General features: G+C 41.5%; 2 protein-coding genes across 21 annotated transcripts in view; one reads left to right on the top strand and one right to left on the bottom strand.

Moving 5' to 3' along the window:
- LOC310889347 (mucosa-associated lymphoid tissue lymphoma translocation protein 1-like) overlaps positions 1-11,741 on the bottom strand; it is a 35,472-nt gene extending 23,731 nt beyond the window's left edge. Inside the window, exons 1-9 of one of the 2 annotated variants that reach the window (XM_083816701.1) lie at positions 11,432-11,741; positions 10,048-10,214; positions 6,893-7,014; positions 5,904-6,054; positions 4,687-4,865; positions 4,000-4,096; positions 3,229-3,261; positions 1,339-1,365; positions 215-247 (exon numbers count right to left, since the gene is read on the bottom strand). In XM_083816701.1, the coding sequence (XP_083672827.1) occupies positions 215-247; positions 1,339-1,365; positions 3,229-3,261; positions 4,000-4,096; positions 4,687-4,865; positions 5,904-6,054; positions 6,893-7,014; positions 10,048-10,214; positions 11,432-11,592 (970 nt within the window). In that variant the 5' untranslated portion in view covers positions 11,593-11,741. The remainder of the gene's footprint in view (positions 1-214; positions 248-1,338; positions 1,366-3,228; positions 3,262-3,999; positions 4,097-4,686; positions 4,866-5,903; positions 6,055-6,892; positions 7,015-10,047; positions 10,215-11,431) is intronic. The other variant, XM_083816702.1, reaches the window with a different exon arrangement.
- A 310-nt stretch (positions 11,742-12,051) lies between these two features.
- Positions 12,052-21,104, top strand: part of LOC310889344 (alpha-protein kinase 2-like) — an 89,366-nt gene continuing 80,313 nt past the window's right edge. For 18 of the 19 annotated variants that reach the window (XM_083816677.1, XM_083816676.1, XM_083816664.1 and 15 more), the window contains exons 1-2: positions 12,052-12,594; positions 13,396-13,711. The gene's annotated coding sequence lies outside the window, so the exon portion shown is untranslated. Of the gene's footprint in view, positions 12,595-13,395; positions 13,712-15,628; positions 19,232-21,104 lie in introns of those variants that run through there. The other variant, XM_083816675.1, reaches the window with a different exon arrangement.

The raw sequence follows: 21,104 nt of genomic DNA, 5'->3' as shown, positions 1-21,104 counted from the left end.
ACCAAGTCACTAAAAATACTGGTGCCCTCACCACAGCTTACTAGCCAAAGGGCAACCAAACATTATAAAGGGCTATAGAAATGCAGGCGTCTCCCTCCCTGCAGCTATTTCACAAGTTATTTCATAAGCAATGGCAGAAAAAGCAAAACTCAGAAGCAACTTTATCTCCTAGATAAGAAATACAAGTGTTCATTACATCTGCAAAACTACTTACCAAAAGGTCTGTCACTTGATTGTTCTTGTAGGTCTGCATGAAATCAATTACAAGAACAGATCATCAGTAAGTACAGTCATAGTTGTCAGCATCAAAAAGTGAACTGCACGTTCCATACAGCAACAGTCTACTAGTAAGGCTTTAATAACTTAATTTCTTTGCTGGTTTTAAGAAAATAAAAGTGCTTTTTTGTTGTTGTTATTTACCTGATTTCTTTGACCTCCTCCCAGCAAACATACCCCAGTAGGATATGAATGGCTAGTCCTATTTATTAAGAAATATTAGAAACTTATTTTGAATTTTACAAACTGCATGTCAGCATTTTCAGTAATGTCTGAAACAGTTCATATTCTCCAAATGAAATGCAGATATGTAAGATGGAGATAGTAGCAGAGATGACAATTGGATATGTGAAAAATCTTTTATTTTGTACTTCACAAAGGGATCGTAAAGCCAATGCCCTGCAAAGCCTAACCCTGGATAACATGTCACGACAACACTACTGAACTATCTTTCAGTGACTAAGCCTTGGCAGAAGTAAACGTATCTTTGATGTCTAACCCAGGAAATTATGACTTCTGTGATTTGATATTTTAGGAACACTATCAGAGATAATCCCTGATAGGGTATTATTTCAGACTTTTGTTTCTATAATAAATATCAAACAGGCTTCAAGTCACATTAGCTCACTCCAACATGAATTTATGAAATATACCAACTCAATCTATCATTGGTGACAGCCAGACATCTTATACTTCATTCACCGTAATCATCTTCAAAAGCAGCAACATAGTAAAACTTAGAGCTCAACAAAGCCACAGACAAGAAAACAAAACACGATTTCTTCTGCATTTACATAACAAGCATGTATGCAGTATAAAAGAGCAGCTTTGTGTGATTTTGAAAAGATAATAGCAACTCTATGGTTCATTGCATATCTTCAAGTTGGTTTATTGGGACCAGTAGGTGGTACTGCCCTTAACATGATACCTGTCACTAATAAATCCCCAATTATAAACACATCCAAAAAATGTAAACTAAATATTGTAACCAAGCTAGGCTTCATTGAATTGTAACATGAAATGAAGATGTGAAATTAAAGCTTTTCAAAACATAGCACTTACCTGTTTTTTGAAGATCACTTAGATCTTCTGTGAAGAAAAGCACCAATAAAATTCATAGTTTAAACAAGATACAAAAAATATATATTCTATTAATACATACATAATTAATATATCTATGTCATGCCATTATTAGTTAAAGTCAAAAACCTAGAAAACAAGCTATCTTTCTAAAATATTTTTGGCTTTGTATTTCTGTAAATCTAACTTTATGTTTATTGCACATGCACAGAAGAGAAAATCCTGCATCAAAATACTAGAATCATAGAATCATACTAAGGTATACTAGACAAAATATTACAATATAGCTGAAAACAGAGGTAGAAACATACTATGCCTCAGGCCCACAGGCATGCGAGCAGCTTGAATGAATAAGGAACAAGACATCAGAATCTGCCATGCGAAAAATAGATGTTTTAAGGACTGCTTAAAAAGCAACATCCTGAGCAAGAAGTCTTACTTCGTAAGGCCACGTATATTTAGAAGGATATAATTTTCAGATATATTTTTCAAACACTCTAAACTATCAGAGGTTTCACCTATCTATTTTCAGAATACTGGAAACTATGAAAAAGAAAAATCATTTATACGAAGCACCAGAGGTCTCTTGGAACAGGCCTGCTCCACACAGCGGAGCACTAGGCAGATCTTTCAAGCCCCAAGAGCAGGCTCACATATCCACACGGGAAACTCTAGTTAACTGAAGTGAAACTAGCATGAGTTTTAATGCAGCTTAGTAGCAGAACAACCTTAGAATCATACAATGGTTTGGGTTGGAAGGGACCTTAAGGACCCCTCTGCCACGGGTAGGGACACCTCCCACTAGATCAGGTTGTGCAAAGCTCCATCCAACCTGGCCTTCAAACTTGCATCCAAGCAAACTGTAATTTGAGTGCAGACCCCAGCAGTTAACACAGTGGTTATCTTCTTCTTCAAAGGCTTGTTGAATTACAGACAACTAGTAGGCTTCTGCCCAGTGCTCTATCATGTAACGTAGACACCTCTTCAAGCCAGAAAGCATGTTAAGGCTCAAAGAGATGTCACAGAAGCTATGCTGTGGAAGTGGCTGACGCTGAAATTTGTGTTACTCGTACATACTAGTACGCAACAACCTCACAATGTCAAACCTTTAACAAAGGAGCTAAAGGGGAACATCAGCTCCAGTTAAAGATTGAACAAGAAACGTTGCACAGCAGCTTAATTCCAAAAAAAAAGAGTAAAGAGATGTTTATAGTGCCTTGCAAAACAAATGCATTTGTTTCCTTCACTGCTGGTAGATCAACTTGGGGCAGGGCAGCTTCTGTAAGCAGCCTTACATCTTTATGTATAATACCCCGCTGTGTAAATTTTACAGACTTTAAGAGTCTCAGTAATTAATTGATAGCATCAACATAAAGGTCACAATACAACTCTTCCCATGGTAGCAATGCAAAGGAGAAAAGAAATCAACCTAATAAGGCTGCTGGCAACACCTCTTGCAGACACAGACCTGACAGTGGAACCAGCTCTATTCAGCTCTTTAAGGTCATCCAGGTCCATAAACATACCAAGTTTTTCTTGCAAGGATGTTGCTTCCTGGAGCCCAGCTAAAGAGATCTCAACATCTTTGTGTTTTAACAGAAATTATAAGTACAGGGCACAAAAACAGTACAAAAATCAAAAAAAAAATATCACAGAAGAAAGCTTGCTTTTTTTCCCCCCATAAGCTTTAGATGATGCTATCAAAGCAAAGAAGAGAGAAGCACATGCAGAAGGAACGTTACATCACACATCAGTGTTTTAAAGCACACTGAAGCTCTTAACCCACATATACTTTTCAGCAATGCACTTAGTAATACATCATCCCAATCATTAATCTTTAAAAATTGATTGACAACTAAAGAGTTACTTTACCTTCTGTGCACTCCACTGCCATAGATTTCCTTCCTTGTGTTTTAAGCGGGGGGAAATTGGAAGACAATTGCTCTCAGTTATGAGAGTTAGCACACAAAATGGAAGAAAAAGGTCACTTCCAAGCTTCTCTGTAATCTGGCTCATTTTACAGCAGTATAAATCTTTCAGCACTGACTGTGATACTGTATAGTAATTATTACTAAAATTCAGGAGTATTAGAATGGTCTTAGGATAGGAAAGAACTTTTCATATGAATTATGCAATAGTAGTCCCAGATAAATCTAGAAGCTATATAAACAGATCTCCTCTTTAGTTTACTGCAAATACATGCACACCCCTAAACAGTTTTATATCCATTTATTCCACTTGCTGTGAATAATCTCACCTGCCCTGATTGCTAAAGAGCTCAGTGTAACACAGTTCAAATCACTAACAAGATGTTAATGAAATCGAGGTTTAAACTGTTGTCAAAAACAAGAATATAAAGAAAACAGTTCACCATCTGTTGATAAGCTACGCTCATACTAGCAATGCCAAAAAGTGGTAGCATTTTTATGCTAGCTACCGTAAAAACCCAAAGCACTTTATAACTTACAGAACTTTAAAATTGCCTTTGCTGTCAGCAAGCAACACTATTTTAACAAACGGATAAACTAAAAATATAGAAGATTACGTGCTTGGCTTAATACTAGAAGTCTGAAAAGCAAGTTCGAGTGATAGTGAAGAAATTGATAAATCAGCTGACCTCTATCAAACTGAAAAACTCCTTACCTACAACAACTTCTATCTTCTTGCTGTCTTGGTCTTCCTGGTCATTGAACACGTGACACCAATATGTTCCCCCATGTTCCATGTCCACACAAGTTACCTAGGTGAGCACAATCACAGTCATCCTGCCAGGCCCCAGAAGAATATCTTTATCAGCTTCATTTAAGCCCCCACATAAGAAACAGTAAAAATTAAAAGCAAAACCTAAACAAATCCACAATTTTCTGATACCCTCATTCTACAGTAAGCCGAACAGCATGCATTCTAGAAATGCTTTCAAGAATTGAAGAAAGAGTGCAAATCCACCTAACAGGCCTGAGATGCTTTAAGCATTAAATGTAACAGATCTTACAAATCACAGAGCTTTGCAGTCTGGGATAGAAACACAAGCTTTCACTTTTACTGGTACTTAATCTTTGTTATGTCAATAAATCTCTCTAATCCAAAATACACTGTAGCTGTCCACCCCATGACTACCACCTGAAACATGTTCAGGATTACAATTTTGCACCCTGGAGCCTCAGAGCCATATTGGCATTTGAGTAACAAAACAGGATAGCTACTTAGAAACTGTATTTGCATAAAAGGTTATCAAGGCTATGACAAAGTTATTTTCTTCAAGGAAGCTTTATGTAGTAAGCTAAAGGTGGTTACATATTAATCCCCCAAGAGCACTCTGCAGTAACTTACCATGTAGACATTTTTGCTCCCATTTGCCAAGGGAAATCCATTTCTGAACCACTGATATTGAGGAATTGGGTTTCCAACAGCTCTGCATTCTAATACCAAAGCATCTCCCACTGTCAAGTTTTGTGGCTGAGGCTGAATACAAATGCATATCTTCTTTTCAGGCAAACTAATTAAGCTCCCTTCAAAAAAACAAAGACAACAATGAAAGGAAAGAGTCTTTTCCATTCATCAGTGTGCTTATCTTGTTTGCTTGGAGTGCAGTTAACCCCTCATTCCATTTCCACAGAATCTAGGTTTTCTTATGTGTCCAGGCTTTAAGCATACAAGTATTATGAGCTTCTGTGTAAGGTAAGACTTTTTTCTAGTGGCCAGGAAAGCACTGAAACTCAAGTTCTTCTTTACCCAGTATCTTTATTCTCAGACAGGCAGAAAACAAATAGGTGGTGGACAAAAATTCCTGATTATCAGACCAGAACCCATAGGACAAACATGCATAAAAGACTGTGTCTGTGCTCAGGTTAAAAAAAAAAAAAAAAAAAGTTAAAAAGTACAAGAATCCTTTAGGAATTCAAGGGATTCCAATACACTGTTTTCTATCTATTCTTATCCGCTATTCATAGAATCATAGAATGGCCTGGGTTGGAAGGGGCCTTAAAGATCACCCAGTTCCAACCCCCCTGCCATAGGCAGGGACGCTACCCACTAGATCAGGTTGGCCAAGGCCCCACCCAGCCTGGCCTTGAACACCTCCGGGGATGGGGCATCCACAGCTCCTCTGGGCAAACTGTTCCAGTGCCTCACTACCCTTACAGTGAGGAATTTCTTCCTAATGTCTAATCTAAATCTATCCTGTATTAGTTTAAGATGATTCCCCTTTATCCTATCATTATCTACCCAGTAAAGAGTCCCTCTCCATCCTTTTTGTAAGACTCCTTGAAGCACTGAAAAGCTGTTATTGTGGAACTTTGTTTCTCTTCTGCTTTTGTAGCCAGTACAAGAGCACAATAATTGAGTATCACCCTTTTAATCACCCTTCTCCCATGTCTACACAAGACAGTGATGGGGACCCGAGTTTCTCTAACAAGCAGGAAGGCAGACTTTCAGAAGACCATGTTCATCCAATAAACGCTCACTCGAACTCTAGAGAAAAACAGACTTCAGCTTCAAGGTACAATCCACACAGAGATGTCCCACTACAAAAAGCTTCTGCCACTCACCATGAGATGCACCCTGGAGATCGCAAACTTCTAGTCGTGCCCACTGACTGAACGCAAATGAAGATTCACTGTTCACTCGACAGATGTAGAAGCCAGCATCATTTACTTTCACTGGATTCAAAACCAGTTCTGGAGAATTACCATAGGGAACCTGAATCACACATGAACCAAGAAATACTTTGATTTGATTGATTTAAGCTAAACTAGGATCAAACATTAGAATATTTATTCAGCAACTCCTCAATATTAGAATATTTATTAACAGCAGCCTCAACTCTCGTACTTGCTTAAAAATTTTGGATGAGAAACTCTTGCTCTACACACTTAGTAGCTTACAGAGGGACTTTCTTCTAGGCATTATTCATGTGCATCTATTTAAGAGGCTTCTGAGCTTTTAAGCTGGTTAAATAACTCTTCCTGAATTTATTTATTTTGTAGGAAGATAATCAGGACAAGAAATACGAGCATAAGTGCTGCTGTTCAAACTCCAGAGATACTGGCTCACATACACTCCGGTATTTTACCCAAGTCTGTGACACCACTGAGTTCAGGCCTTCAGTTGCTCAGTCTTTGGAACCAGTTTCCATCTGTCTAAAACCAATGGTGACTGACATTTATTCCACTGCAGCAGTTTCTCCTCAGGGTGTGAAATTTCTTGGTAGGCTGAGACACAACTAAACTTACAGTTTTCAGGATTAGTCTCCAAGGATGAAGAAGTGCTCTGAATTCACTGAACCGCCTCACTGTTTTAACACATTGATAGGGTCATTATAGCGTTTATTCAACTTCTATTTTTATTAGCAGATGAAGCAAACATCTCCCATTATAATTAAGAGTAAGAGCCTTCAAAAAATATTGGAGAGAAATTCCCATCTAACACCACGAATATCATAAACTAGTTTATGTAGCCATTAGCTATTCTTTTCACCATATTTTATATACATACATACGTGTATGTGTATATATATAAATTTTCTTTCCTCTATTACCTCTTTTTCCTGTTTGAACCACTGGTAATGTACAAATGGGTGTCCTGTTGCCCAACAACACAGCTTGACAATCTGGCCAGAGAGCACTGCTTGAGAGTCTGGCTGTATGACAATCTTTATACCTTTAAAAAAGAATTTAGACATAGGAAAGTGATTAAGAAATACAATTCAACCATTTAAATTTGCACTTAAATTATCTTCCAAGCAAAGAAAGTTTCTGCCATTAATTATACTTGAAAGTAATCTGGTTTTACACAGTTCCATTTAGTTAATTCTAAGACATTCAAAATTGTCCTCCATTACACAAAATCCACACCTGAATCAATCAGCACTCTACGGAATTTTATCAAAGATTTACAGGAGATGACTGATGTTTTAATTTCAGGAAACTTCCACTACCTCTTGCTCTCTACTCACTACAGCAAACACTACGTCCAATGGCAACACGGTTTCCTTCTGGGAGGGGTATTCCCACAATACACCTTATGGAGTTTGCTCACACCAAATGATTTATTTGAGTTGTTGAACTTCAGAAATGAGACAAGGCACAGCCTGAGGGAGCGTTCAAAATAGTAAAACCTAGTTTAACTGCAACTTACTGAATTTTTCAGGTATTGCTCATGCAACTTATTAGCCAACGTTAGTTTCCTTAATGGCTTTTGCTCCTGTAGAGCACAGGGCTGGGGCTTTCTTTTTACTAGGCTGCAAGGTAAAATTTTCCACTTCAGACTTTAAGTGCCAGGAAATAGTGTGAGTGAAATTCTGACACCAGTCTGATACGATCCAGTTGTTTTCTTAACCTAGACCATTCCAGAGATCTAATTACAGTACAACCCCCAAAACAGATCCGCTGTTACAACCAAGGTCACGGGAAGAAGAAGAGGGGGGGAAAAAAAAGTCATCTGCAGAACAGAAAGTTTAACCTCAAGGTGCTGACAAAGAATATATGCACCTCTGGCCAAGGTGTTCAGCAATGTTGAGTTGATAAGGCAAAAAGATCACTAGATTGAAGTATTATTTGCTATGGATGGCAAACGCATGTAACAAACCCAGTGGGACCACAAGCAACAGTACATGCTAATGACTAGATGCTACAACACTGGTTACAGAAAAAGCACAGAAACAGTGAACGGCGCAGAGGCACTTCATACCTTTTCATTATTCTCTGAAATTAACAATCAGATACAAAATACCTATTCATATTAAATGTTTCATTTTGATCAGAGTCAGTCTATTTCCCTGTATTGGGAGAAAGTAGGTTCCTTATTACTGTTTAAAGGAACACACTTTGCAGAAGCTGAAAGCGCAGTTTGGTACAGAAGCAGCATCCCAGACTGGTGGGGGAATAATTTTAGAGAGTAACGTAAACTAAACAGAAGCTGCAAGCAAAAATAGCTGCAAAGAGATGGCAAACAGCCCAGCACAAGGCTCAAGATTATAATTTGCTCCAAGCCTTCTTACTACACTCTACCAGGAGTTTTCTTTTTGTCTGCTTCCCCTCCCAACTCCCCGCTAGTGTTCAACAGCTTAGTCACACATGGGGACTTTTTCCTAACAGAGAATGCTTGAGGAAAGAAACCGTAATCATTTGATCAACAGGCTGAAACTTGAGCAGAAACACATGCGGTCAGACCGAAACGGAGATTCTATGACATATGGAAATCACAGGGTCTTTGTCTAGCAGGGAAGCGGGCTATGTTAGCTTCCTCCATACAGAATCTTATTCTGAAATAGTTGAGCACACAGGGGGCTACTCCAAACTAGCTACAGGACTTGAAAACTCCTCATCTATCTTTCTATAAAACATTTTCCCCCTAGAGCTTAGCTCCAGAGATGGATACTTCAGTTTTTCATTTAATACTTCCTCTGCTGTTTGTCTGAGTTAAAGGGAGCATTTTAAGTAGTTTTGAGCATCACAATCACCTAACATTAAACAAGACAGGTAGGATGTTTATAATGTCAATTTAAAGGGCTTTGCACTTTCCAAAAACTTCCACTTATTTTTTTTTAATCTCTCCTGATTTGCATCACTAACATCTCTTAAGAAAGTAGCTGAGAAAAGCAAGTCATCTGAAAGAACAGTATCTTGTACTCCTTAGAGTTATTACAAACAAGTTCTAAGAAAACTGATTCATAATGTCTTCAGTTTCGGTTATTTTCCTGTCATTCATTCAGCATTATATAGCTACTTCCTGCAAGCATTACAGAATTTAATGTGTTAAAAAAACAAAACATCTGGCTTAACTTTCTGAATGATTACAAAGATACACCAACACTTCTTTGTTCATTCAACAAACCATGGTGCTCCTAGTACAGTAAAAATCAGCCGCCTTAACTGGATGAAATGGCTGCAAAGCATTGCTATTACTAGTTAACCTGAAAAATTCCACTGTTGTCTTAATAGTAGTTCTAAGTCCATGGCTTCTGTTCTCATGCTGTCCAAAGAAAAGAAAGACAGCTATCCGTATAGCAAAGAGCTTGCTAGCCTCATTCCCAATCCCCACTTTCATGAGGGGCTTTTGTAACTTCCTAGTAGACCGAATTTTACCACATCCTGAAGGACTATACTTGTACTCTACAAGAAACACTTGGTCTACATGGTCTTACCCATGCATGCCCTTGCATTGTCCACACTTCTAGAATTTTTGAGAAGAAGCAAGCTGAATGAGTTAGCAAAAAATAATCTAGTTCCCTGCTAGGTTAGCCTTTCAGCCCAATTAGCTAGTTGGAATGGATCCAATATGCAACAGAACTGGTGCTAATTGAACAGTTCCCTTTCAATCAGGGTAAGCTGTGAACTGAAGTTCACAAAACCTGTAGCCTGAACAGATGGCTGGCAACGCTACTTGCCTTTCTAACTCAACCACTGCAGTTCTATAAGCATCTCCCAAAGGCCCAGTTTAATACAGTTAATACAAGTTAGCAGAGCAAATGACAGCAACTGTCACATCAATACAGCCAAGTCCAAGCTTACAACCAGACCGCATTAAGCCTGCCTACCTACTTAGCCTACTTTTAATCTCAGAATCATATAAACGATACCAGTTACTAGAATTCAAACACTAACAATGTTTTTATTTACTGCAGAAAACGAATACTTCAGTTTTTCCAGTGGAAAATGCCTAGTTTCACTGAAAGCACAAACCAGACCTGACCTGAATAGCTGAGACACTGGAGAGCCTCTGTATGCTCCAGGGCCTGCAGGAACTCCACCAGTTCCACCACTGTGCAACCCCTATCACCCAGCAGCTTCAGGAGACTCCAGCTTGGACTTCCTTCCGGCTCCAGGACTTTGAGGGAACATTGTTCTAAATCGAGAGGGCTACAAAATAATAAGACAAAGACATGGCTTAGACCTTCTTAATACTCTTTCTCAAAAAGGAGCTAGATTAAGAAAAATCAGTTTGAGACCAAAAAGAAAAAAAAAAAAAAGATGGGAAAATCGTAGCTGATTTGGGCTTTTTTGCAGTATTTCCTTCAGGTTTCAGAAGTCCAGAGGTTATATAGCGGCACTTCCACAGACAGAAATTAGTGAGTTGTATGCTGTAAAACAAGAGATGTTTGTACCTAACAATTCTGACCAAACATTGAGAAAACTTCTAATTTTTGATTTTCAAAGTCTCAGCAGAAAAACAAGTACAGCACCTTTCGTTTTCATGTGCCTAATTCAGAAGCGGTAAAAACTGAGTCAGACTCTAACTTGAAAGCCCAGGAAGACTTAGATCTGCAGAGTAGCTGTTAAAACAAGCGACCGCTGCAGCTTCACTGCTGCGCACACGGCTACGGCTACAGCTGACAGCTCCAATAAATTTATCTCCAGCTATAAACTTTCATGCTTTTAAACTTCAGTTTTATGACTTCATGTACTTTCGTTCACAGCAGATTGAAACAACACAGATGATAAGGGAATGGGTAATTATGGAAAGGGAATGCAAGTTTATGTATTACCGCTAAAAAGATTCATCAACATTTCCTTCGTTCAATCACAGCGCCACGCAAACCTGGAGGCAGGACACTTCCCTCATCAAGAAGAACCTCACTGTATTTCGCTGGGTAACACAGTCAAAGAAACGCAGCACCAGGCCTCTCGAGGGAGTCGTGCTGTTGGTCCCGGGTTGTTCCCCTGCATTAACAAATAATCGCCCCAGGGAAAGGATACGACTTCACAGCGCACGTTCAGCGCTGCGCTCGAAACGCCTTTCTTTTATTTTCCCTTTGAGACACTGCCCTCTAAACAAAATCTGGAAAGGCACTGAACGCGAAACGACCAGGAAGCGATGCGGCGAACGTGACCCAGGCAGGAAGCGCCGCTGAATGCCCCCAGCCAAAGGAGCCGCGCTGCAGGCAGCAGCCGCCGCACGCCTGCGGCGGGGGCGCAGGGCGGGAGGCCCCCGGCGCCGGGCTGCTGCCGGGGCTCGGGGCCCGCTGCCCCGCGAGGCTCGCCCAGGCGCCGGGCAGCAGGGCGAGCCCCGCCCGCTTCGCCTCCTCGCCAGCGGCCCCGGCCCGCGCCCGGCCCCCCGCGGCGGGCAGCGCCCTCACCTCAGGCGGACCCTGCCGCGGCTCCCCGCTCGCTGCGCCAGGTCCCGCCAGCCCTTGCCGGGCGCCGCCCGGTCCAGCAGCTCGCTGAGGCGCCGCAGCACTGGCTCGGCCAGGCGGCTGAGGGGAAGGGACCCCGGCGGGCTGCGCGGCGGCTCCGACATCGCCCCGCTGCTGCCTCTGCCGGGGCGGTGCTCCCGCCCGGAAGGACGCGCCCAGCGCAGCCGCACGGCCCGGCCCGCCCCGGCCCACGCCGCCGGTTCCGTCCTGCTGCTGCCCGGCCCCGTCCCGCTACTGCCGGGCCCCGCCGCCAGCCTCGCCGCGGCCCCCCGCAGGGGGACGCCTGTCCCGGCCGCGGTTCGCTGCCGGCGGCGCGAGGGAACTGGGCGGGCTTTGGCGTCCCGTTGTGAGGCCGAGCGATGCCGCTGCCAAAAGCCACCGCGTGCAGCCGGGAGGGCCGGGGTCGGCCGGGGAGCAGCTCCCCTGTGGAGGGAGCGCGGTCGGGCAGGGCGGTGGAACAGGCAAAAGCGGGGTACCCGCTGGTAGCAGGGAGAAGGCGTTTAACCCGGCCGCAGGCGCTCCGCGCCTCACACTCCGTCCCCGGGTGCCTGAGTCCCGGCGGGGGCAGGAGCTGAGGAGAGGCCCCCGAGCGCCTGCTCCAGGGCTGTGAGGCGAGCGCGGCCACGGTGTGAGGTGGATTCGTGTCTTCCCGGAGCTACAGGTTGCTCAAAGTGGGCTGAAAGTGTCTTAGAAATTACTCGTACTACCGTTTTTAATCAGTGACCGAGCATTCAGGTGTGACCGCCCATACTTCTGCAGCGTTTTCTTGTGTAGCTGCAAGCCTGCCTTGATGTCCCTGTGCGCAAACTGGAGGCCGGTGGCTGCAGTAGCGCAACGTGGAGACCAAATTAATAAGCTTGCTGTTCAGTGGCTGGTTGTCTCATGCCTGGCGCTAGTCAGAACTGCACAAAGATGCACACCTGCCTGCAGAGCTCGTAACAGCACAGCATCTCCCCTTGGTTTCTGTGGGGTCCAGCACCTCTGAAAAAAAAGCTATTTATTTAGACCTGAGTTTGCCTGGAGTGGCTTCTTCAAGCAGCATTAATCAATAATGTATTCCTCCCAAGTTATGTGCAAAACCAGTCTGCATGGCAGCATGGATACAGGTAAGACAGTGCATTTGGCTTCCTGATGACATGCATGTACCCACAGTTGTGTATGATACCAGGCTGGTGTCTTTCACCTGCCTTGGGCTGTGGACTGTGCTTGTTGGACACCCCACAGTGTCAAACAGTCAAATTAGATCACGTTATACATGGCTTCAAATCCTGGTCTCTCATTCCTTTGGGGATTACTTTTTGGCTATTAAGCTATTGTATGAATCATAGATATCCCCGCTGCTCTGTTTGTTGCTGAACACACTTGGTTTTTTAGCCTGTGGCTGAGGTCTTGGGAACATCGGGTATCTGAAGTATTTAGCACCTTAGTTTCTGATAGCGAGCATTTTAGCTGCACTTTCTGCAAAACAAGAAAAAAAATGGCACTGAACTGGCTTTTCAGCCTTTTCTGAACTCCTTGAGCTGAGGGCACTTTGTGTAATTCAGACAAGTTCCTTGTGTGAGAATTGGCTTCTTGGGTAGCAGGCATGGGAATACTTTTTCGGGATTCATTTAGATATGTGTTTGATAATCATTGCCTTTGAGAAATGTGAATTGTTAGGTGGTTTTTTGTGTGTAGCGATTGTTAAAAGTTCACTGTTCACCTTTGGTTTCCTCAGTCTGCTTGTTAGGAAGAGTTGTGCAGATTTTCTCAGTGTTTGGCAGAATTTTTTGCATTTTTAATTTCAAGCAACTCAGAAATTCCAGCTGTGCCTAGCAAAGCAGTTAAGCACACTAAAGCATGTGCTTTAAAAGTGAGCCCAGTGCCTTATTATGAAAACCTAAGGCCAACACTTCCTCTCTCTTAAGGCCACGAGGAAATGCCCGTGGACATCTATGGAAGTAGGATCTACCCTCTCATCACTGCCAGCTCTCTCGCTCTCGCCCTCTCTGGCTGAAGTTTTCCTAGGAAGAGCCATCTGCTGTGTGTAATGAAATAGTCTCTCTTGGAAGACAAACTGCTGTGGTCAGACTCACTATACTAAGGTCACACTAGCAAAACAACACTGAAGAGCTTCTCAGCTTTGAAGCAAAATGCATAAACTAAATGTCTTCTCTCTTGTAACGCAGAGTCAAACAGCAGGCCTGGTCCACAGCTAGAACTTAAAGAGTGAGCACATTAAGGGTAAGTGCACGTTTATGGTTTGAGAGGTCAAATTGTTTACAGTTTTAAAATGACTTGGCTACTTATTTCTCCTACGTTCAAACAGAAAAAATATTGTAGAAAATAGAAAAGTGATCGTAAAAGATAAATAAATGAAGAAGAGCCAGTTACTTTATTCTTAGTGCATGACATGAATATAGTGATTTACACTGTTTATGTAACAGTTAGTATGATTTGTTATTTGCTTATTGTAATGCAGCTCTTGATAGATTCTGGATATTTAGATTCTGCTAAATATTTCTGAAATTACAGTCTTAGGTAATATTTCTACAAAGTTTGAGCAAGACAAAATTGCAAAAGCCGCACAAAAGCAAACTTTCTTCTATAAGGAATGTGTGACACTAGGTGTCCAGAAATATACATTTTATTCTTTTCAAACGTTTATTACATGGCCTAGTACTCATTAGTTTAAAATTTCTTCCGTTCCTCCAAAAAATCTGGTCACTTGGTAGCATGAAGATGGTTATCCGGCATGAATTGCTCATGCGACACTGTCAGATGCTTGACAAACGTTAAAAATAGATTAAGACAGATCAGTGTTAAGAGTTGTGCTATGATTGCTTATTTTAATTACTCTATATTAAGCTCTTCGTTAGAGATATGCAGAATGGTCACTTATTCTTCTTAGGTTTAGCCAATGAATTATAGCTGTGGTGTTTCCTTTACACTATGTCGCTGTTTACAATAGGTAGTGCACTAGTGTAAGAAATTTTCAAAATGTCTCCTATGTAAGAAGTTGAAGAAGCACGGCATGTTTGCCAAGGTCACATTTTCCAGACATCTGCTTTTTGCACAGCCCAAACTTCGCTGTTTTATTTCTTATGCAAACCTTGTTAATACAACAGATATACAATAATTGGGTTAGATAATACAGTGTTTTGCTAGTTTGGTTTCTGACATTATAGGCATTTTGACAAGTTTGCTGCTCTAAATGTTTGATCTGATCACGGTGTCTTGAAGTATTTGTAAAAGAGTAATATGATTATAGTTATTATTTGTATTCTAGCATTAGAGATTCTGGTCAGAACGGAGTCAGAATTTCATTACTGTGAGCTACAGAAATGCACAGAAAGCGCAGTTGTTGGGAATCATTGTGTGCATGGGTTCTCACTACTCTTACCCCACCAAATATTAGACTCTGCAGTAAGCAAAGTGCAATATAAGTATTTAACCATACTAATGTGAGTAGAGTTAGCAGAGTTATAACTGAATTTTAGAATTTCAGTTTTTGTTGCCTCAGAGATTTTAACTTTTAAAAAGTAACAACATTGAAGAATGAGTGCATGATCACAACCTTTTTGGAAAGGAACACAACTTTTTTGGGAAGTGTTTTTACAGCTGTCTGGCACAATCACTTTGGAAAGCTTGTGTAGACAAGGAGTAGAGAAAAGCAGATCAGAAATTTCAGGTGGAATTTGATTCCATCAGTACTGATGGATGTGCTGAAAAATTGCCTCACAGAAACATGCAAACATTGATGAAACTTTTGAAAGAAAACTTTTAATAAAAGCTTTGACTTATGTTAAAGGAAAAGTTTTTAAAGAGCATGTGAAAATAAGCATTTAAGTAGGGTAAAACATGCATGGCAACCTTTTTGGAAAAGAAAGTTATATCTTTCCAATAGTAAATACAAATATCTTGTATGAATTTCCATTCAGGGAATATAATAACTCATTTAAAAGATTTAAATTGGAATTTGTGTCTGTGTTTATAGTAGGTATTTTGTTTAACAGGAAAAGTCTGTTTTGTTTCATTTTGTCTTGTGAGCAGAAATGTGCTAAACTTGGAGAACTTACTACAAAGTGAAAAATCTCTGAGAGTTGGCCTGGAAGAGAGAGAAAAAATGGGTGTATTCCCAAACGTAAAATCCTGTTAGGCTGGGAACAGAGCGTGCATGGAATTTTGGGTAGTAGAGGAATGTTGTAGTTGTGCAAACTGTATGCGGGCTCTGTGCAACACAGTTAAGACATATTTGAGAAATATTTCCAGGGAGAAGGTGAAGTGAGTTAGCATTAACCTTGGAACGTGGCTGCATTTAAGCAGCAGACTTAGATTTCACAGGTGACTGGGTGGCAGGTTGTGTACCATACGCACGGTGCCATAGTAGTGGAAAGGACGTGTAAGGTTATTTGAGTTATTCGCCTATGAGGTCTTTGGGTCTGTGCAAACCAAGAGTCACAGTGATAAAATTGCAAGCAATCCAACAGTCAGGGTCGTAAAAACTCAAGCTCTGTTAGCAGTGATACCTCATTTTACTCTGATTTTGCTACTGCAAGTTATTTGATATTGCAAGCTGCTGCAGTAACCATTCAAGTTACTCTTCCAGTTCTTAACCCTGGAAGTAAGTGTTCAAGACCAGGTTGGATGAGGCTCTGGCAGCCTGATCTAGTGGGTGGCAGATCAGAGTGCTGGGAAGATGTGTCTATTCCCACTGTATGATGGGAAACCCCTCCTAGGTTTTTCTTGGGATTATGTTTTTAGTGGAGGTTCCTTACCACTTTTATTCTTGCCTGTTCTGCTTTTGCTGCTGTCTCTCACTTTAATCAATATAATATTTATAAAATCATGGTGCCCACACCAACTAGATTTCTTATTGGACCTGCATAGTACACAACATTTCTATTCATCAGAAAAGAAGGTTTTGTGGCTGTTTGTTTTGGTTTGGAGTTTTGTCACGTTCATCTTACCTGAGGTCTGGTTATGTCAGCCACCTTTCGTTGTGGCTAAGCTACCTGTCAGCATCTCTAAAAGGGGATATATGCGTCAGTATATAGTGTGCCCCGGCAAGAGGAGAAGGAGCTGTTGGTACATCTAAAGCTTATCTGGATAGTCTAGGGGATTGTATTTGATTTTTCAAACGAGCAAGTCCAGTTCCCAAACTTTAGCCTATGGAGTAGAGCTAATACTAGGAAACTGTGCTGGCATTTGGAGAATTTGTTGTTTCAGACAACACTCAGGTATCTCAAAGTATCTCACTCAGGATGAACAGTGAAGCAGATAGGAAATGTTCCACTGACTTTCTAAACATGGTCTGTCGGATACGGAAGTGTTAACAGAGCAGGCAAGCAGACTGTATTACCCATGTACCTATATCCTCCTCATATACACGTATGTACGTAGGAGAAAGATTATGCTTCCTGTTTACTCAAGTCTCTCTCCAAGCTCATTTGAAGTGGTGTAGTTCTGTTTTCCTATCACAGTGGTGACATTTAGCACAGCTCTCTCTTTCTAGCTGTAAGCTCCTACCAAAATAGCCAAATGAAACCAAAAATCAACAGTGAGAACAAAGTAAAGAGCTTAATTCTGATGTTGGAGAAGCTCACTCTGCCTCATGGAGACAGATTCTAGTTCATAACTAGTTCCCATATGTCCTGTCACTCCTGGTTTTAAAACATACTTCTTTTATCAGGTCTATCTGATTTAAATTAGTCTTTGTTACATAAAGAGAAATAAGAACATCCAACAGTCTGTGGGGGCTAATGTGCTCCAATCTCCATGCTCTGCAGGAGGTTTTGAACCAGAACCCACAATGGAATTAACTTCACCAGGAAAATCTTTTATCTGTGGTCAGTTTGGCACGCTTTTGTCATTATACCCCAGTTTCTGTAAAACATGCAAATCTGAACAGCTGCTTTGAAGCCAGGAGAATTTCATGCGGGGCAGAGGTTAAGTATCTGCTTTGGGACCTTGGCCTAAAACCAAGTTTCTCAGAAGAGCGACTGTAGAATGACCTGCTGCCTGCCTGCCTGCCTTTTTTTGATTTTCAATTGATAATAAACTGCTGACGTATATACTCGCACTTTGCATCTACTCTACTTGTTATTAGAAAAATAACTGTAATTCAAATACAATTAAGTACATATACAAAAAAGGCTGCAAACCTTTGGGTCAACCCTTTGAACCAAGTGGTACGATTACCATCAAGATGAAACCTGCTTACTCAGTTTGGCAAATTGAACTTTTGTCCCAGAGACAGACTGTGTTATAAGTCATATTTTCATTTGAGAGAGAATATAAATGTAGTTAGCTAAATGTAATATAATTACACTTGGATATACCCAAATAAATACCATAATAGAAATAACGCTCAGTTATGGTTCAGCTCAGCAATGGCTTTGTGCGCTGCCTAAGTACATCTTTATTATATACGATATAAAAGGACTTTGTCCATGACATTTTATGTAACGTCCATGTGTTACTTAATTCTGCATTCAAATTCATTTCATCAAATTTTAGTAGAAACTGTATGAAATGAATTTTTTCGCACGTTGTGACAGTCACCATTTTTTGTCTATTGTTTGTGTCCTCAGGAGAAAGATCTTTCATACAGTTTTAGGTGATGAACTGAGAACCATAGAAGAGTTTTGTTTTGGAACTCTGATACCAACATCTGATACACACAGGGAGAAATCACATTGTGCCTTGATTACTTGTCTGTAAAATTGAAAACCCCAAACTTCTCTGCTTCTCTCTTCAATTTGTGTGTGGTTCTCTTGTACTTTTGTAGGAGCAATCTGACTGTGACGGCATTGTTTTGCACCAGGAGGTGCTGGTTTGTTACGATTTCTGAAAGAAACGCATGCAGACTGTGTGAAGCATCGCTTAGAGCGCCACTTGCAGGGGTGCCCTATGAAAAGAGAGCAGTAGAGAGAATCTCACGTCCTTCAGAAGCTGGGTTCCCCGCACTGCGTGGGAGGGCGTGGGCCTCCAGTCACGGTGCAATGTGCCACCCAGTCTCCATCCTGGAACGGTTACACCATGTGGGGCGTTCGTGCTTCTGTGGTGTGTGCTTAAAGCAGAGCAACTCCATTCATTTCTGAGATGGCCACACAGAACTAAAAAAAAAAGGGTAGTGACAGAGTGAACGAGAAGTGGGAAGCTGGGAATTTCAGAGGTTTGTTGAGAAGCTGTGCAAAAGTCTTCCCTTGAAAGCTGCACAGGAAGTCTCTAAGAGCACAAATCTGCTCTGAACTGCACTGCCTGAATTGCTGGATGGATTCTGATGTGTGAGAGAGCGAGCAGTTTGCCTGTCAGCAAGCAGTGTACAAGCACCACAGCAGGACTTCAGAAATTCACGAGCTCTGGCTTGAAAAGCATGTCGTTTACAAAAATAGAAATAGATATGCCTCTTTTGATTTGTCTTTTGATTTTAGTGCATTTATGGTTCATGTTTTCAAGGTTTCTCCTTTATAGTGGTGGCCAGTGGGATAGTGATTCTTTTTTTCTGGAAAATGAAAACTATGATGTTCATATTTTTGGTCAATGCACAGAACCTTCAAAAATATGTTTGGGGTTTTTGATTCAGAGAATTAAGGGGGGAGACTAATGGTTTAGTCGTGTAAACTTAGACATGATCTAAGGAAGTTACAAGCACAGATTATTTATGGAGCTATCCATTTCTCTCGAGTTTTCAGGTGTCGCAGACCTGGTGTCAGCTTGGTAGAAGGAAGCCAAAATACTGGCAGCAAGATCTCCCTTAACGTGAGACACAGGAGGGTTATCTGTTCTGTTCCTACATGTGCTGAGCTCAGATAATGTCTGTGTGGGCCGGTGCAGGTTCTTCTCTGCCACCCCGGTGTGCTGGTGTGGGCATAAAGCCGGGCACGGGCAGAATGCGCGCGGCCGGGTGGGGGCATTGGTGTTCTCACGTGGAGGTTTTCAGCGTGCCCAGGCAACGCTCCAGTTGTCAAAGCGTGTTTACATCTATTACATCTACAAGATTTAGGCCTAGGTGAGGTGCCCCTTGTGCCAGGCAGTATGCGGATGCACAGCGTGGTCCCTGACCCAAAAAGCCGGCACCGTGATGGTAAGGGAAGAGACAATACGTGGGCGCGGGCGGACAGGTCTGCCCAACGAGGGCAGCAGCAAGTGCATCTGAACGATAGGAGGGTCGAGTTTGGGGGTGGGCTGAGCAGGACTGTGCAGGGAACAGAGATTACATGATGAACAGGTAGAAAAAACTTCAGAGAGGTATTAAAGGGATTTTTTTTCCATTGGCTTTGGAGGAAATGAAGAGGAAGACAAAAAGTCCCTCCTAAAACACGTAAGCTTTCTGTAGGAATACCTTCCGTGAGTGTAAAACTGCTTACGGAGGAAGATTACCATTTTTGTAATAACTAAATAAAGTAGAAAAATAGGATGCAAGAGAGGAAATTAACTGCCATTTTTTAAGTTTAACCAGATTTATATATTTTTGTCAGTTAAAAAAACGTTGCCAACATTAGGATTAAGACCACAGTTTCTTATGAAATCAATAGAAGCAACTTTGGGTCCAAAATAACCTCCAAAAATGGCTATTATTAAAAAATTAAAGATAATTTCATCTTTTTTATCGTTCCTTTCATCTTAAAATATAATTTTCCAAAAATATTTTAGTTGCATTGTTAGAGCTTTCCACCAATCTACATTTGCCCTAGCTCATTCCCAGGCACAGTTCTCAAGCTGCCGTGCTCGTGCCGCTGCTTCCTCTTCCCTTGCCCTCGGTTCCCGGGGCACTAAGCTCAGGCAGTGTTGTGACCCTGGTGAAGAGGAGCCCACCAAACACGTCCCTCCTGGGGTCTCAGCTGCTGGAGCTGTCAGGGAGAGGCAGCTTCTCTGTGCTGGCTTCACCCCTTTGTTGTCTGTGTCATTTTTATGGGAGATTGCGAGTGGCTGGAGGGCGCTACGTAAGGCACAATATGTGTGCAGTGGAGACGGACCTGTGATGGATGGAGGGAGGGGAAAGGGAAAGCCAACATGTCCGGGGATAGCCACTGATTTACAACAGGTGGAAAATATGTTCGCAGCTCATCGGAGAACCAGCACAGGACCCTTCTTTCCATTTCCTGCTCAGACCTGGTGATGTTGGTTTCTCCTCCTGTGATGAGCAAGCACCTGGCTCAGCAAGTAGCATCACTGGTGTCCAGAGCAAGACTTGAGACAAGCAGCCAGAATACCTTACACCTTTAGATTCTCTCGTCTTCAACTGAATGTTCAAAGCCCGGTTTATTAATATTTGAGCTCATTTTCGGGTTATTTGCCAATAGCTGATGGTAAATTGTCATGATCTCCAGTTCATCTTTCCTTGGTGAATTTCTTTATATATTTTCTGTGACAAGTTTTCTTGAGGAGCCAGGAGGGTGATGTAGTACCAATCTTTTTCCTGTTTCTATCTAAATTCAGTAATTGACATTATGGTTATGTCTCATATCTTCTATTTTCTCTCCAAAATTTTAAAAAATATTCATGTTTCCATCTTAGGTGGAAAAACATCATTTATGGTGATTTTCCTCATGGAACATTATTTTGCTTTAATTTCCATTGTTGGATCCAACAAAATGCACAGCAATCTAATCTAATTTTCATATCAAGAAAT

This window comes from Anser anser, assembly GCF_964211835.1.
Source record: "Anser anser genome assembly, chromosome: Z".
In the NCBI taxonomy this organism is placed as follows: domain Eukaryota; kingdom Metazoa; phylum Chordata; class Aves; order Anseriformes; family Anatidae; genus Anser; species Anser anser.
Note: the sequence above shows the minus strand (reverse complement) of the source record. Positions and strands in the feature narration are given on the sequence as shown.